General features: G+C 51.0%; 1 protein-coding gene across 1 annotated transcript; it reads right to left on the minus strand.

Moving 5' to 3' along the window:
- Positions 1-775: 775 nt before the first annotated feature.
- On the minus strand, positions 776-14,689 carry LOC113243815 (ubiquinol-cytochrome-c reductase complex assembly factor 2). The gene is made up of 4 exons (XM_026482675.4): positions 14,514-14,689; positions 4,831-4,905; positions 3,948-4,017; positions 776-956 (listed from the first exon to the last, which is right to left on the minus strand). The coding sequence occupies exons 1-4, from the start codon at positions 14,649-14,651 to the stop codon at positions 829-831; spliced, it is 411 nt and encodes a 136-aa protein (XP_026338460.2). The 5' UTR covers positions 14,652-14,689; the 3' UTR covers positions 776-828.
- Between the last annotated feature and the right edge of the window lie 2,713 nt (positions 14,690-17,402).

The raw sequence follows: 17,402 nt of genomic DNA on the forward strand, positions 1-17,402 counted from the left end.
AGGAGTCCAGGTACAGATGAGGTCAAGAGCTCACATTCACTTCTTCCCCTCGAGGGGTGCCGTCAGCCCTGCCCGACCCCTTCTCTCGGCTCTGTGCTTGACAGAAGCAAGCTCAAGTGGGGGACATGAACATTTACGAAAGAGCTAAGGTTCCGTGAAATAATAAGGTGACCCTGTGTGTGGCCCTGGCCGGGGGCTTTCGTCCAGTGACCTCCCACACAACCCGCCCAGAGTGCTGAAGTCGACCGCAACCCGAGTCCCCGCCCGGCCAAGGCCGTCCGTAGCTCTACTCTGGCCCTTAAGCTAACCTGGAACGTGGGCTTTCTGCAAGGTCAAGGGCAGAGGACGTGGCTCCGTCCTTCTGCGTCAGTGCGAATGAGGGCCAAGCAGGCTCTTCTCATCTCTCCGCCCCACCACCTCCTGCTGCTTTCTGGTTGCAACAGGATGCCTTCAATATTTACCGCTGTTTTTGGCTCTCCCCCAGGAGCTCCGACAACAAAAGGGAGCCTGAGAGTCTTGCCAGGAGCCAGCAGACCCCCGCTGGCAGGTGGGGCTCCTGTGGCTGCGCAGGAAGCACCTTGCCCAGAGGCCCCGTCACCTTCCCTTCTCAGGCCCAGACGGCAGACCTGCATTTCCTCTCCTCTGGAGACTTCCCTACCCTGACCGGCGGGCGGGGTGGGCGCTCGATGGCATCCCTTCTCAGGCAGAAGCTTTCTTCAGAGCAGCAAGGGCTTCCTTTTTGTGAAAGCTGGAGGAGATTCCCAAACCGTGAGGATGGGGGAAATCAGGGTAGTTTTATTTATGATGGCAACGTACAAGACTCCACACTTAGGTGCGCGGGCGAGATAAGGACCGAGCCCAGGCCTTCTGCTTCTCCTCGGGATTCCTGGGGGCAAACTTCTCCTGCAGTTTCTTCCACATGCCTTTATTCACTTCCTTAAACTCTTCCAAGGTGTCTGCAAGAGGGGAAGACAATAAATAAATAAATAGACCGAAGTCAACAAATTGATTATATAAATTGGCCCCACAGGCTTTTGCCATCCGAGCACACCTTGATTTTTACAGTGTGGTCCTGAGAGAGGGAAGCATGGCCCCAACTTCTGATAAGCAAATCAGATGGGCTCACAGAAAAATAACCGCTCGTGTGGATGGAGCACCTTTGTAGCAGGCCCCATGTGAAGCACCCCGTGCCTTACGGCGGTCTCCGCCCACATCTAAGCTGGGCCCCCGCTGCCCGGTTCCACAGGACCAGCAAAGAAATGGCCCTGCCATGTCAGCGACACATCCCTTGGGCCCAAAGGCCCAGAGGCTTTCTCTCAAAGCTGGGCCTGCGCCACACAGACCTTGCCGTCTCCACTTCTCAGATGTGGAAACTGAGGCAGAGGGAGGCGAGGTAACTTGCTCAGGTCACACAGCTTGGAAGCGCTGGAGCTGGGATGTGGAGCCAGGCAGTGTGGGCCCGCCACATGCTGTGGGCTTGAGCGAGGGGTGGGGGCAGGTGGACCCCACTGATCATTTCCTCACTGGGAAACAAATGATTTAGCCCTGTCAGCCTCAGGTTCCTCGTCTGTAGGTGGAGAGCGCAACGCCTGCCTCCAAAGTCGCGGACTAAAGGAAACAGAAGAATTTGCTTGGCGCCCGGCCTGCACTCGAGAAAAGCTGGCCATCTTCATAGCTCTGAAGGCAGTAGGGGGCTGGCTGGTGAGAGCTAGTGGGGCCCTTGTTTAAGAACACACACGCACAAACACACCCACACCCCGCAGGAACCAAACCCAGCTTCCTCAGTCTTGGCACGACTGACATGGTGGGCCAGAGAAAGCCTCGTTGCGGGGCTGACCTGCTCACTGGAGGGTGTCTAGCAGCAACTTGGCCTCTACCCACTAGATGTCAGTAGCAGCCCCCCGCCCGGCCCCTAGCTGGGACATCTAAAAATGTCTCCAGACGTGGTCACACAGCAACGTGGCAGGTTCCCCCCTCCCCCCACCCCGTGGAGAACCACCGGTCTAAAGGCTCTCCAGGGCTAAAGTTCTATGCTGCCTAATTTTTTTTTTATTAAAGATTTTGTTTATTTATTCAACAGAGATAGAGACAGCCAGCGAGAGAGGGAACACAAGCAGGGGGAGTGGGAGAGGAAGAAGCAGGCTCATAGCGGAGGAGCCTGATGTGGGGCTCGATCCCATAACGCTGGGACCACGCCCTGAGCCGAAGGCATTCGCTCAACTGCTGTGCCACCCAGGCGCCCCTATGCTGCCTAATTTTAACTGTATTTTAAATTTAGATTTTCACATAGTATTGTTTAAATTTCATAGCCTAGATTTTCCTTGGTTAACAAAACTTCTAGAGAAAAAAGAAGAACCTTCCTGAACAAAAAAGTAACTTACATTTATCGTCAGTGGGCTCTGGACTAAATGAGGACATACACTGTACCTCAGCCATGAGCCCAACATCCCACCCTGAAAACTTTCCAGAAGTCTAGGTTTTCTTGTGGGCACCAAGTGGGATGCTGAGGGGTTCTTGTCCACTTGCAAGCCATGAGGCCTCTGTTTCAGAGTCTCCCATGACCCCAAGCCCCGGGGGGACACCCTTGGGCCCCAGACCTTGGCCACATTTCAGACTCGCCAGGCCCTCAAACACTGTAAGGTGTGTATTCTTGCCTTGTCAGAGGAAACAATCAGGAAGCTTGTGCCACAGAGTCGCAACAAAAATATGCGGGTTCTCGTGAAAACAAATTATCAGCAAATTTCCCAGAGCTGAACTCCTGGCCAGAACAAGGTAAAGCCACAAGCCAGTGATGGGGAGTCTTCCAACTCCCCGTCCTTTGCTGCAGTCTGTTGCCCCCCCCCACCCAATCGCAGAGGTGTCCAGGGACTAACAAGGAGGATGGAGGCTGGGCCTCTGGAACTTATTTCCATTCTAATTTCCAGTTCAAACTTTGTTCAAACCCTCTGGGGCCCTCAGAGTGACACGGTGCATCAATGTTGGTAACTGCATGCATCCAGGGACGGGAATACGTTTATGTACATATTTTTAAAAACTGTTGATAAATTAATTCTGCCTGGCCGAAACACCTTTACCCCAGTTTTCCAGAGTACTGTAACAAAAATAGGATCAGGGTTGACATACAATAGCAGGTGACACTGCCAGGTTTTAATCTGTTCAGAAGGCAAGAGTTCTCTGGAAGGCCAAATCCCCAAAACTTAGCTGCTGAAAGGCTGCCAGAGGAATAGGAAAGAGAAATTTCTAGAGTACCAGAAGGTGAATGTTTCAGGGCCATGCCCTTGCAGAAAAGGTTAGCCTATTTTTATATATGGTATCCTTGGCAATAAAAATAGTAATTTTCCAGAACCTGCCTACTTCAACCCAGGCTCCCCTTGCCACTTACCCCCAACTCCCCCTTTGGTGACAATGGAGATGGGGAAGTAAGGAGGGGACAGCTAGGCAGGGTATTTCCTTTCCTGTTAATTGAGGTCTGTCGACAACTCCCAAACGTACCTAGTTAAACCCATATCTAACCCACAAACCACGTCCCCTGGGTCAGATAACTCTCCGACGGATATCCCCATACACGCTTATTGAATGGCTTTTTGTTTTAATTAAAACCCTCATTGTTTATAAAGCCCCCTTAGGACCATAAAAATAAAATTATTTTCCTTCCATCCTGATTTCAACTACTTCCATTTGGCAAATACGTATTCCCCTGTTCCCTGCTGCCCAGCCTTGAATTTAAAAGCTCTAAAGATGGATTTTCTTTTTTTAAATAATGCCTTTGACCTTCTCCATATTCTATGGCCAAAAAGCATGAGCCCCGAAGCTTCAGAATTTCCTCTGGGCTATTCCACAAGACTTTCCATCAAGCGGAGTGATCTTATTAGACAATTCCCCTTGGCTGCTCGAACTCAAAGCATCATTTGCAAACCGACCAGAAAGGGCAGCTGGGTTGTCAATACCTGTGGACAGGATCAGCTTGTACTCTTCCACGGACAGGCCACTGAAGCTCGTGTCTCTGGGGCGAGGGTACTGGTCACATGGGACAAAGAGGACAGAGAGGGTGGGGGAGAGATTAGTTCTGCAGTACAATCTGAGACCTGATGATCCTGGAGAAGCCTTGCTCTCCCCGCACAGTTCACCGCACAGTTCAACCCACTGCAAGCCAGAGGCCCAGCTAGAAGAGCAGCGCCACCTAGAGGTCAAATACTTGGCTTCCCTTGACGAGACCCAAGAATCCTCCGGAAAAGTAGGCTGTGTGATTCAGGAGGTCTGGGTGTGGCCCGATTCTGCATTTCAAACCAGCTCCCAGGGGATGCCTACACGGCTGTCATGGACCCCACTCTGAGCTGAGAGGATTTAGAAGAAATCCCTTTTCCCTGTAAGCCAGGCATTTGGCTGTGTGTATCTCTGGAGTTACTGAACACATTGTTCAAGCTTGGGGAGAAGCACACTCAAAGGAATTTGACAGTAATCACGCCAGGGCCTGTCTGACTGGACTTTCCCAAGGCACCCATCTTTATCACCAGAGTGTGGGGGAAATGCCAGCTCCGTCAGAGTAGATGGGAAAATACACGTAAGGCCCAACAGTTGTCAGATACACCCTAAGCACACACTGGTCTATAAAACACATGGCTCTTATTCAGAATTAGAAATAGCTTTTATTTAGGTGACCTAAAAGCCTCTACCAGGCGCCTTTGTTGGCTTGGTTGAAATTACTGGTTACATTTGAGAGTAGCAAAACCACAATTCTTTACAAAGCACTGTATAATCAGAGTTTCACTCTCTCTCATTGGTCACTTCCAGTCCAAGGGCTGGGGATATAAAAAGGACTGGCCCACTCACCTTGTGTTTGTAATAGTTTGAATGGAGTCGTGCTAAGCTCTCATACATCTGATCACAGGCCTCAGGCTCTGCAATCTGAAAAACAAAGAACCCCCCAAGGAAGTAAGCAAACAAGCCGGCTCCAGGAAGGACCCCACTTACGCAAGGCACGAGGCAGCCTAGCAACTTAGCACTAGCTTCCCCACTCCGTGGGACGCAAACTTGGCCTCCAGCTCCAGTTATTAGAAAGCTATTAGAAATCGCCTCATCATGAGAATCCACCTCATCAACTCCCCAACCTGCAGAAAAACTCCATCGATCCACGGGCAAACATCTGTTGGGCATGTGACCTGTGGATCACCGCACCAGCTGCAGCGCGGGCCACCCCAATGAAAATACAGCATCTGAAAGGTGAGCCTCCCGGCGGTGTGGGCGGTCAGAAACGGGGGTGGGGGGAGGCACATGCTCAGCGTACAGCAAGGGAGACGGCAGGCAGCACCAGGTTCTGAAAGATGCGCAGGGGTTGGGGAGCAGAAGGGAGCACGGAGAGGCCTTCCCAGTGGAGGCATGTGTGAGCAGGAGGAGGCACGGATGCTATCTACGTTTCAGGTCCCATCAGTTTGGCCGAGGGCCTGAATATGCAGGGGAAGAGCCTGGGCAGGTGAAAAAAGCAAGAGCTTTTTGACTCAAACCTTCCATATGAAATGTATTAAATACTCTTTTATGAAAGGCAAAAAAAAAAAAATCATCCGAGCTTTCACCTGTGGTGAGCCGTTACAATTTTACAAGGAAAGAAACAAGGCAGTAGTTGGTTGAACTGAGGAGAATCCAGAGGGAGAGTCCAATTAGGTCCTGCCAGAAAGGAGAGGGCCCCAACACGGAGGACTTGCGAAGAGAAGGGGGGAAATCAAGACATACCCTGGTGCCCTTGCTGGAAACTACGGGAAAGACAGACACGCACAGATGTGAGGTGGGTCGTCCCCGTTCAGCCCTCTCTTTAGTCATCCCTTCCTTCTGCCCTTGCTAAGATTTATCTATGGACCGTTGTGCGATTCTGCCAGGAATTCTGAAAGCTCCCCAGAAAAAAACCTTTCTCTTTTATGTTTTTCCCCAGAATTCAAATGAAGAATTTTTCCAACTTAAATCCTTTCTCGAAGAAGGCAAAGCATAAATAAATCAGTAGTTAAGTGTTTTAATAAGGCAGCTCTGCTTCTGCCTCTGTGCGCGTGTCAAATGAGGTCCCCACTTCACAGCCAACAAAAAAAGATGATCCGTCGTGTAGTTTTACTTGATCTGTCCCTGGGTTTGGGCCACTCATCACGAGAGTGCCCAGGAAGCCACATCAGAAGAGAGAGGGTTCTGGGCTGAGGAGGTAGCCCGTGTCCGCTGAGTAATAATCAAAGGCATTACTTGAACAGAAAGAAGGGATGGAAAAATGTAAGGGCAGGAAGGGGGCGGGGGGAATCCAGCTGGAACCGAATTCTGCAACACACACTTCGGAGGAAAGCATTTCGAACATTATGGCTTCAGCGGGGCACACACAACCACGAGCTAGCACGGAAGGTAGGAGGACAGAGGGTACGAGACACAAAAGGAAACAGAGAATAATGCCAGCACCAAGTTTTAAATATTATGGCGATTATCAAAAGAAAATCGCGTGTTTCATCTTTTGCTTGCGATCTTCATTCTTGTGTGGACGGGTTCACTTACGAATTTAAAAGTCATGCACCGAGGGGCGCCGGGGTGGCTCAGTCAGTGAAGCGGCTGCCTTCGGCTCAGGCTGTGATCCCGGGGTCCTGGGTTCAAGCCCCGCATCACGCTCCTTGCTTAGTGGGGAGCCTGCTTCTTCTTCTCCCTCTGTCCCTCCCCCTACTTGTTCTTGCTCTCTCTCTCTCTCAAATAAGTAAAATCTTTTTTAAAAAAATCACATGCCAAGAACCTGCAGCGTGCACGGCCCTGTGTAGGAGCAGGTCTCCGTGGCTGTGGAGAGCAGTGGAGTCACACCGCCTGCCTCGGAATCTTGGCTCCTTCACTTATCAGAAACGGGATGCTGGGCAAATCATGCGATCTCCCCGTCCCCCACACTTCAGAAAAACACTGCCACATTCGCTTTATCACCCTCTCTATATATACACGTTTTCTTTCTGATCCATTTGAGAGTAAGCTGGAGCGTGAGGCTCCTTTATGCCGTAATGTTTCAGTCTGTCTCCCGAGAACAAGGGCATTCTCTTATGTAACGACGGGTCAGTGATCAAATTCAGGACACCTGACATTGATGCAACACTTTCATCTAGTTCATCATCCGTATTCCAATTCTGTCAATTGTCTCAGTTATAATCCTTACGTAAAAAAAAAAAAAAAAATCCTTTTGGCCCAGGATCACCTACGGCATTTATGTGTCGTGTAGCCCTCTCCTTTCAGCTGGGACAGTTCCCCGGCCTTTGTCTTTCAAGCACTGACATTTCTGAAGCATACCCGCCAACTTAACCTTTCTTTTAAAAGAAAAGATAATAATAGTCCCTATTTCTGAGGGTGCTGCGAGGGAAAATGAGGTAATGCCTGGATTGCTCTGAAGTTGGGGCCTGGAACACTGATCAATGTGAGTGATTAGCTTTTCTTAATATTATTGGTAGTGAACGGCTGTAGCAGGAAACGCCGGCCTCCACCTCACCAACTACCCTGAGACAGGTAATCCTGGTGACAGTGCAATGAGGGCTGCGGTGGACCCTGCCAGGGGAGATCGACCAGCCGGCCGGAGGGCCATGGCTCAGGATGAGCAGCGGCTATCAGAAGAAGGGGGGGCTCTCTGCGCACAGGGCCAGCTAAAGCACATGCCCGGGGGAGAGGCACTGAGGGCATTCTCAGCAGATCAGTGTTGCCCGTGTGACCGCGGGGCTGTGGGCAGGGATGGAGTAATGAAGGCATGGAAGATTGCCCCACCCGACCACGCCACCGGCGCAGACGCTGTTGGCTCCCAGCGGCCACCAGGCACCCCCACGTCAGTTCGATGGGGATCAAACACCGACCCTGGGTCTCTGCCCGGTGAGCTGTCACCTGTGGCACCTCTTCTTTGCCTGATGGCTGCTCATCTGGACCCTCCCCTCCTATCACCATCCGACCACCTTCCCACCCGAGCCTTTATTCACACCTGCGACTTGCCCTCCTCACAGCTCTCCTGGGCTTCCATCACTGCTGTCAGGCCACCAACACAGCGCTTCCCGATCAAACCCCCAATCTAACGTGGTCCTCGCCCTTGGAAATCTTGCCCGTGCAAGTTCTCCTCCTGCTTCTCTAATGGTGAGAATTTGCCACGGGGCTACTCAGCTACTCCTACTACACCCTTGAGGCGATGAGCAGCTGTCCTCTTCCTTCCTGTCTTTTCCTGTCTCTGCAGGGGCAGCAGGGCAGAGGAGGGGCACAGAGGGAGGCCGGGGTCACCCTTGCAGAGCGCTGCTCCTGGGAGGGCAAAGGGCATAGGGTCTGAATGCAAAAAGCAAGGGGATGATCTGAGCTCCCTCAACCTCTTAAAATTCCTTCGGTATTAATGACACAGCCTCCTAGATATTTTACATAATGCCCGGGACTCCATTAACAATCCAAGAAGGAACCAAACACCTAATAAGAACCAATCACCAAAAAATGAACTGGTCACCCAACTTCTCGTTTGAGGCCAGAAGGTGTGTACGAGGCTGTAAGAGCAGCTCGGAGGAGGAGATGAAAGCAGACAGACCAACTTCTAGCCAGTTGTGAGTGCCCGAGAGCAAAAGCAGCCACGGCCAATTCCAGGTACCGGGCACAACCAACCCAAGCTCATTGGGTTACCATTTAAAAGGATTATCGATAGAAGTATCTGTCTGATTCCAGAAGCCTTGCCACACTCCTACATCCTACACTTTATTCACAGACTCCAGTACAAATGTTTCTGAATTTGGAAATATACCGTTTTCCTGAAGAAATGTACTGTGCACTTTTAGAAATATTCTTACACACAAGCTTTAAATTACCTGATTTTGCATTCACACCTAATGAGATTACGGACGTTTTAGGACTAATAGTAGCTCTGGGTTTGAAAAAGGCAGCAGTGGGACATTATGAAAAATTCAGCTCTGCTCCCTAAATGTGAATAAAATAGATGTTCAACTGACATAGTGTCCTTTATGGCTCTATTTTTGCTCCTTTTGCATTTCCCCTGCTCAGTCGTCAGTAAATTTCTCTTTACCATATTAAACTTTTATACATACAAATCTACATCAGTGCCGCAGGCACTGATTTGGATTTTCAAAATTGAATTTTGGGTGGTGACTGCAACTGGTACACACAGCGCCCTGATTCTAGTCACACAAAGGGACGCATAAGCACTTTTGGGAAAGGGTGTTGCAAACTGCTTTGCTAATTAAGGTAGAGCTGGATTCGGTCCAGAAGGATCTATGAAAAAAGGTTTTCATGGCTTGGTAATGAACTTCTGAAATGAGTTCATTCCGTTACGGGAGCCTGTTCCCTTCAATTCTACTGCAAATCTATTTCTTGAGCACCTACTATGCAGAGTGCTCTGCTAGGGGCCTGCGAGGGGACATAAAACCCAGCCTCGGCCTCGGAGAAGTTGGCAGTCAAGCCGAGGAGACAAGACGGGTATGCATTAAAAATCAAACATGGGCCTGGGGCAGCGTGGAACCGAGCGCTAGAGTTACAGGAAATCAGGGGTGGGAGCGGGTCACCAGGCCGGGCTGACAGGCAGGTGTCGCAGGGGTCTTGAGTTGCAGTGCAGTGACAGTTCCCGGAGTGAGGGGGAGCCGAGGCCCGCACTGAGGAGCGCAGTGGCAAGGCTGGAGCTGGGCGTGGGTAAACGGGGATGAGAGGAGTGGCTGGGAGGACGCAAGAAAAAGCAGGGGACAAGGACATTTTAGGCAAAGCGGGGTCTTTCTTAAGCTGAGCCAAGGCGTGCTGGGAAGGCAGCAACTCTTGGCAAGCCTTGTGTGTCTGAGGGGTGGTGTCCACAGCGCACTAGATTCTCGAAGGTTAAGAAGCACTTACGTTGCGGCCAATGTGGGAGGCAATGAGAGGCCAGGGCACGTGCTGGGGTGTGGCGAGAGGCAAAACACAGGCTGGCACCAAGGCTCGGGGGACAGTGAAGGCCTCACACACCTGCCTGCCACTCAGCCAGGAGGCAACGGGCAGACCCAGAGCGCTCCGAGGAAAGCGGAGACCCACTGAAAGTGGTCAATAATTTACCCCTCTAGGAGGATGAGCACCTAGATCTCTAACCACGCGCAGAAGGCTGCCATCTCGTGGTCTCCACGCAACCTTAACTCACTTTAGCTCCGCCTGCAACTGGAGAGGAGAAAAAAGATGGCGCTGTCCGCATTCCCTCCCAGAGATGATTCTCCTCACAACTCCTGCTGTGCAGTGGGCTCAGTATTAGAGCTAAAAATAGCGTAACTGTCCTCAGGCCATGCCTCAGAAACTGGCCTTCTGGGGGCCCGCACCTGGGGGGGGGCACGCTGAGGGGGCGTCCCCGCGGCCGGCCCAGGCAGCGGTGGTCACACCGAGGAAGCCGAAGACCAGGGCTCCGCCGGGTGACCGAGACAAGAGAGTCATATGCAACCTTCGCATTCTCCCCTGAGAACTGCGAATAGCATTTACGTTACTGCAAACCCAAGACACAGTTCAACTTTTTTCAAACGAGGCTGATGTGATTTAAACCCGGGCATGATGCAAGAACTCACTGGTGGGTGAGCCCCTTCCTGGGTGGCCGCGCTTCCAGGCTGTTCCTCAGAGCTGTGCCCTGTGCTAGGTTTGTGGGTGCTGGTGTGCAGTCAGGGATCTTTCAGGAAGCCGCTCCGTGCACCTAAAGAACTCATTAGAAGGACTGGCCCCTTTCCCTGTACTTAAGTCAACAATGGAGAGTTGTTTTGCCACCTTCTCCCACATTGTGATTCTTTTATGAAGCTCTTGGTGCTGCAGGGGATGTGTTTTCTTGAAGAAACTGTATTCAGAGGGGGCAAAACCCATAACCATTAACTTTCAAAAAACTGCACAAACGGACAGAGGGTGTAAGAGGTGTTAAGTGTGTTCCTGCTTCCCACCATCACCTCCCTCTTGGGGGGTTCGGGGTGGACCGTGAGACTCCCCAAAGGGCAATCTCAAGGGGAATTAATGGAGGCGGAGGTTTCTGTACTCTGCGTTCAAGTCTGAATGACTGACTCGCTTTCTAGTGAGTCTGGCCCTTCTGCACTGGTACCCCACCTGAGGGTCATCTTTCTTCCAATCTGTATGAGGGGGGTCATGGCTGGGGCAAAGAAAAGCAGGTGGCTAAACACAGGGAGACATTTACTTCTTTGGCAAAACTGTCATTGGTTCAAAAAGGTTGGAGCAGGGCATGAGAGAAAAGGGTGGCTTGATGTTCATGGAACAAGAGACCTTTTTAGCAAGAAAGAACGTGGGAGAAATGGCAGCTGAGGAGAGATGAGGCACCAAGGAGGCAACGCCAGATCAGGACCAGGACAGCTGCTTACTTGCCTGGCCACTGACTCCCAGGGGATCCTGAGTAAGTTGTTTTACGTTTCTGCCTTGTCTGTAAAATGGGAATAAGTGATGGCCACTTTCCCCAGCTGCACTGATTAAATTCAGTGAGAATATGCATGCAAACGAGTGCCTGGCATGTGTTCAGTGTTATTGTTAAGGGGCAGGAAGCCAAGAGGCTGAGAGGACTGCCTGCCTCTCTCCACTACAAGAACAAGGAGGCTGTGGAGCAGAGCTGCCTCCCTGTCTAGTCCGATCTTTCTGGCAACTGGCGTAACCAAGGGAGAGCTCCCCACCCATCAGCCAACTGGGTCTAATGCTTGCTGCCGGCTGCCAGCTTAATGAAGAGTCTACCAGAACCACCTTTCTTTCTCAAGGTTTATAAATGTTCCGGGGTGTCAGTGGGAGTGACTCACAGTGCTGTTCTCGATTCTGGCAAGGGGCTGCTCCCTCTAAAAATTATCACCAAGATTTACTAAGCCCAGCAGCATTCTCAGGTGCCATCAGGATGAGGTACCATGACAGTGGTCCTGAGTAATGTGCTTGCTGCCACCATGAAATACTGGTTCACTCTACCAGGGATGCATTCATCAGCAGCTCCAGAACCATCAACAGAGCCATGACTTGCATCTAAAACCATGACTCAAATCTGTGTGGGCCTTCAACTGATTAGAACTATCTCCCCAGGTGATGACAAAGGATGACAACTCCAAAGGAGAAAGCTCTACCCTCCTTTCCTCGGTCCTCTTACACTACTAAGTCAAGTAGGCGAACATCACACTCTCTCACCTCCCCAAGGCTCCAGCCTCTGTCAGCCTCCCTGCTGGCTGCTTTCACCACCTGAATTTCAGTAGAGTAAATTGCACATCTACCCGACTGTTAAGTTTCTTGACGGTACGGACCAGGCTATGTCCCTCTTCTGGAGTTCTTAAGGTTCCCCCCACACAGCAGGCTCTCAAATTCTTACCACTCAGGACACAGAAATAGTCCTTCTCACTCTTCTCTACTTTTCTCCACCTAGTTCTGCCACACCTGCGACTGCGTTCAAATGATTTTTGTCTCGACCCATAACCGGTCATTTACTTAATCTATTCATCCAGACATTTACTGGTTGTCCTTTATGTGCCAAGAACTATGCTAGGCGCTGGGGGAAGACAATAAATGGCATCCTCTCTATTCTTAGGAGGCTCACACTACAAATACGTTGGGAACAGAGCCCTACAAAAGTCTAAGGAGTTTGTAGAGTTGGGACTGGATACAATTCTTGCCTTTGAGATCTTGATACGTTGGACCAGTGAAGACCACTGTAAAAGGTGCATCAGTGGAGTGCCCCCCCCACTTCCCCCAAGCCCTGAGCCAGACACTTCATCCATGCCCTCCACCCAGTCTGGGATCTGGTTTCAGTGGTGCCCCTGGGCATGTTCTTGCTCCATGAGGTGGTCTGGCTTGGCTCTTTGTTGGGCTAAGTTGCAAAAAAACATGTTCCTGCTTTGACAGGTCGCGGCCAAGTTTGGCAAAAGTCATTTCTTCAGGTTGTGTGTTTATGTATCCCATTTCCTATCTCTGACCTCTTGCCTGAGCCCCAGGCTCAAATATCCCACTGCCTACTTGACATTTCCACTTGGAGGTAAGTCCACTTGGCATCTCAAATTTAACATGTCTAACACTGAACTCAAGATGTTCTTCCCACACCCCACCTGCTCCTCATCTAGTCTTTCCCATCTCAGTAAATGGCACCTCCTCCCACCCAGTTGCTCAGGCCAAAAAAATCTAGGTGTTATCACTGGTTTCTCTTTTTCCCTTTACGTCACATCCACTATATTAGCAAGTCCCATTGAAGCAACCTTCACAGTGCAACCTGCATCTAGCCACTCCATCTCCTGTGCTGCGTCCCTCGTCCAAATCACCATTACTTCTTGCCAGAGTAGCCTTTTCTCCAGCCTCCTTGTTTCTATCCTTGCCCCCTATAATCCATTCACCACATGCAACCAGAATGATCTTTTAAAACAAATAAATTAGGTCATGTCAGTCTTCACAAACCTCCCCAGTGGCTTCTCGCTGGCCTTATGATAAAATTCAACTCCGAACCAAAGCCTATAGGACCCTACTGGGCCTGGCTCTTGTCCTCCTCTGACCTCAACTCTTGGCAAACTCCATCTCACTCATTCCCCTTCAACCACTCTGGCTTCCTTTCTGTTCCCTAACACGCCAGTCTGTTTCCTGCCTAGGGCCTTTGCCTGGAATGCCCTTCCCACCAAGTATACAGTCAGCTCATCTTCTTCCCTTATGTCTCATCTATGTGTCACCTCCTGAGCCAGGCCTTCTCTATCAGAACTCGTATTACCCTTCTATCATGCTATTCTATTTTACATCTGGCACAGGACTGATCTGGACTATCGTACATATGTCTACTTGCTTACTGTGTCCCAGACAAGAATGCAAACTTCAACTTCAGGTGGACAGGACCCCGTCTGTCTAATTCACTGCTGTCTCCCCAGCACCTAGCACAGTTCCCAGCACACGGTGGGTGCTCAATGAATATGTGCTGTGTATGAATGAGTCCCAGAGCCGTCCTAGCACCGACCTGGAGGAGAGCAAGAACGTAGATCTACTACTCACACAGGGGCAAGGGTTGAGGTCCCAAACCTGCTGCGAGGGCTTACAGGGGCCCAGGTAGCACACAAAGGCTTAGCTGGGGCCCTGCAGAGGTCCTTGGGGTTCAGCTCAGTCACTGCACAACACTGCGGCGTAATAGCACTGTGTCAGGGAAACTACAAGCCTGCGACTGTTACCATCTACGACTGCTGTGCGCCTCAACCCTGGCTGCACCTAGAATCATCTGGTGAAGTTACAAAATACTGAGGCCAAAGCCCCAACCCCAGAGGTTCTGATTCAGTAAGGCTGAATGGTTCCTGACATCTAGATTTTTAAAAAGCTTCTTCAGTAACTCCAAGGTGCAGCCAGATGAGAGCACTGGGTAAAAGGCTGGGTGGTCGCTCTCTGCAGTTCCCGGAGGGGGGGTGGTGGTACAGGAGTGTCCGCGCGCACGTGCGGCCAGGGAGGGAAGGCTCGCGCATGCGTGGACCCCACTGCTCGCCCGCTCGTCGGCCCCGCCCATGCCTCGTCCTTTCCACCCCTCGCCCCAACCGCCACCCCGCTACAGGCGGACCCCACAGTCCGGTCACCTGGGTGTTTTCTCCCTCCCGAAAGGCCTGTGCTACCCGCTGCCGCAGGTAAGCGCCCAAGTCCCGGCCCCGTTTGGTCTCGTCCACTGGCCATTCCTCACAGAGCTTAAGGAAACGCCGGTAGCGGCTGGCCGCCATTTTGGGCCCCGTTCTCCCCGCCCTTGAGGGAGGAGTCGGCGCGACAGGCGGCGCTTGCGCACTTAGGCTCTCCGGCTTCCAGGGGAGTAGGGCTGGGAGGGTGGAATGAGCATGCGCGAGTTCGCGGGCTCTCCGGCGCTCTCCGGAGAGGGGCGCTGCTCTCCTGTCTCTGCGAGAGGAGCTAATTCAGTGTTCCTCCTCCTGGTAACGGCCCAGCTCCCAGGGGCCAGTCAGATGCGGAGTACCCCAGGGAGAGGTTTGCTTCTCATTTTTCAATGACTGCACAAGCTCCAGACTAACAAACTTCCTCCGAGACCTCTGCTAATTTGCATAAACGAATACATTTGCGTGTAAATACAGGTTGTTATTCGATGAAGATGTGTATGAACTTAATCCCATAGCACTAGAGAAAGCTGTTCGCCTCCCCTTCTCTCCTTTCACGGCCCGGTACTTGTCACTACCACTTGGTACTGCTCCTTAGCTCTCGTTCGTCCTTCCCCAGGCCCTGTTAGTATCCCTTCAGAGCTTCCCTCCCCACACCAGGCACGTGTCCCTGGGAGGCACAGATCTGCCAGCTTGAGCAAAGTCAGCTGGGTTGATTCAGCCTGGGAAACTTGTTTTACCAGGTCTTTTCTTATATATCTCCAGCTGCAGCATCATGTGGGATGTCATCATTTTTCTTTTCAAGATACCCCCACCAGTTTCCTTAAGAAATCCTCAGCCTGGCTTTGCTGAGCCGGTCTCTGTCTTCACGGTCATACAACATTCAGCTTTCCCCAAACCTCTTCCTTCTCACCTGCCTACTTTGTAAAGGTAAATCCAGGAGACTCTTGCCTTCAAGGAGTAGACTTGAGTAGTGGATACACAACCCGAACACAAGTTCAAAGTGTTAGAGAATGCTGGAGAGTTTGGAGAAAGAAATACCACTTCTAGCTGTTCAGGGGAATAAGGGGAGAAAGATCAGAGATGGCTTCTGAAGGAGATGGCATTTGGGCTGGACCTTGAAGGATAGTTAGGATTTGGATGAGTGGGAATGAAAGGTTCCTGAGCAGCAAGAGCCAGGCCTGGGGCAGGAATGGGAGACAGAAGAGGAGGGAGGGGTTTAATCTGAGGAAAGACCAGTGGGTGGTTTTAACAAGGATCAGCTTCGAACTGTTCTGAAGACCTTAAGAGTAAAGACCTATTAAATGAGCACCTCTGGGGACCTGGGGTGTGCAGAGCACACTTGAGGTAAATGAGTTCAGGCAGTGCCTACCTGAGGTTAGGAGAGCTCAGGAGGAGTGGAAAATGAGGTTTTCAGGGGCACCCCCATCTTTTCCCAGTCCAGCAGTACCTTCCACCTCTATCCTCCACATCAGCTATATTTATAGCCACATAGTTTTGATGGCTGCCATGAGGTCTAAAGGTCAAGGATTGTATCTGTTTAATGTCAAGTTCCAGGCGCCTAGGGTTGTGCTGGGTGCCTAGGGGCCTTGTCATTCTGCCTGAGGCCTGACCACAGCTGTGGCTTTGAAGAGCACCTGGTTGGCTGACAGTGTCCCTAGGATGCAGGGACTGAGGTCCCTCTGTCTTCAGTGAGAGGAAGAGTAGCATGAGGTGACAGCAAATGGTTTTCGCCCCACTTGAGGCACAAGTGGAATGAGAGGTTGAGAAGAACAACTAGACATCCAGGGAACTCAAACCAGTGTCTCTTTCTAAGGCTCTCCTTTCCCCAGCACAATGTCTTCTAGGTGGGTTGTGGTTGTCCCTGGTTCAAATTGCCTTGACCACCTCTCTTACCCCCACTGGAGGCTTGTTTGGTTTGGTGGTTAAGTAGTGAGGCCTTGGAGTCTTACAGACCTGGGTTGGAATGTGGGCTTGCTCATTCATTCATTCATTTAGGACTACCTATGTAATTTGTGGAGGCCCAGTGAAAGGTGAAAATAGAAAGTTCCTTGTTAAAATATTAAGAATTTCAAGACAGGGGTGCTTGGATGACTCAGTTGGTGGGTTAAGCATCTGCCTTCAGCTCAGGTCATGATCTTGGCGTCCTGGGATCATGCCCCACGTTGGACTCCCTGGTCATTGGAGAGTCTGCTTCTCCTTCTCCTTCTCCTTCTGCCCCTCCCCTGACTCGTGCTCACTCAAGCACTCTCTCTTTCTCAAATAAAATCTTAAAAAAAAAAAAAAAAGAAATTTCAGGACGGTAACAGCAGAACATTAAACCAAGTATGGGGCTCTTTGGAGTGCAGGGCCCTGTGTGACCGCAGAGGTCACACAGCCATGAAGCAGCCCTGAGCTCCTTCCCAGTGGTGGATGGGACCGGCAAGGGCCCTGGTCCTGTGGGTTTTACATTTAAGTGGGTGGAGACAGACAACAACCGAATAGACATATGATAATGATAATAATAGTGCTTTATATATATTAAGTCGTTTAGTAAATGAACAAGATAATTTCAGATACAGTAAGTGCTAGGGAGAGATTCCAGGCAGGGTGCTCGGTCCACAGCAGCTGGCGCAGGCGTGGGTCTGGGTGGTCTAGAGGAGGCCTGTGTATGAGAAAGACCTGGGTCACACAAGGGGCAAGAGTGGCTTCCCGGCAGAGGGACTGCAGAAGCCTTCAGAGCAGCCAACCTTGGGTGGGTTACTTAATCTCTCTGAGCTTCAGTTCTTCATCTTAAAATGGGAATTCTAATGATAAAGTAACACCTAACTGACTATTTGCTCTGTGTCAGGCACTGTTCTAAATGCCTTATACAGTAGTGACTCATTT

Source organism: Ursus arctos, unplaced genomic scaffold (genome assembly GCF_023065955.2).
Source record: "Ursus arctos isolate Adak ecotype North America unplaced genomic scaffold, UrsArc2.0 scaffold_31, whole genome shotgun sequence".
Taxonomy (NCBI): domain Eukaryota; kingdom Metazoa; phylum Chordata; class Mammalia; order Carnivora; family Ursidae; genus Ursus; species Ursus arctos.

Bases quoted from the DNA above. Each gene is read 5' to 3' on its own strand.
- LOC113243815 (XM_026482675.4), bottom strand. From the start codon at position 14,651: ATGGCGGCCAGCCGCTACCGGCGTTTCCTTAAGCTCTGTGAGGAATGG. The intron at 4,018-4,830 runs GTGAGTGGGCCA...CCATGTGACCAG, and splicing joins CAAACTATTACAAACACAAG to TACCCTCGCCCCAGAGACAC. The intron at 957-3,947 runs GTATTGACAACC...CCCCTCTTGCAG, and splicing joins CAAGCTGATCCTGTCCACAG to ACACCTTGGAAGAGTTTAAG.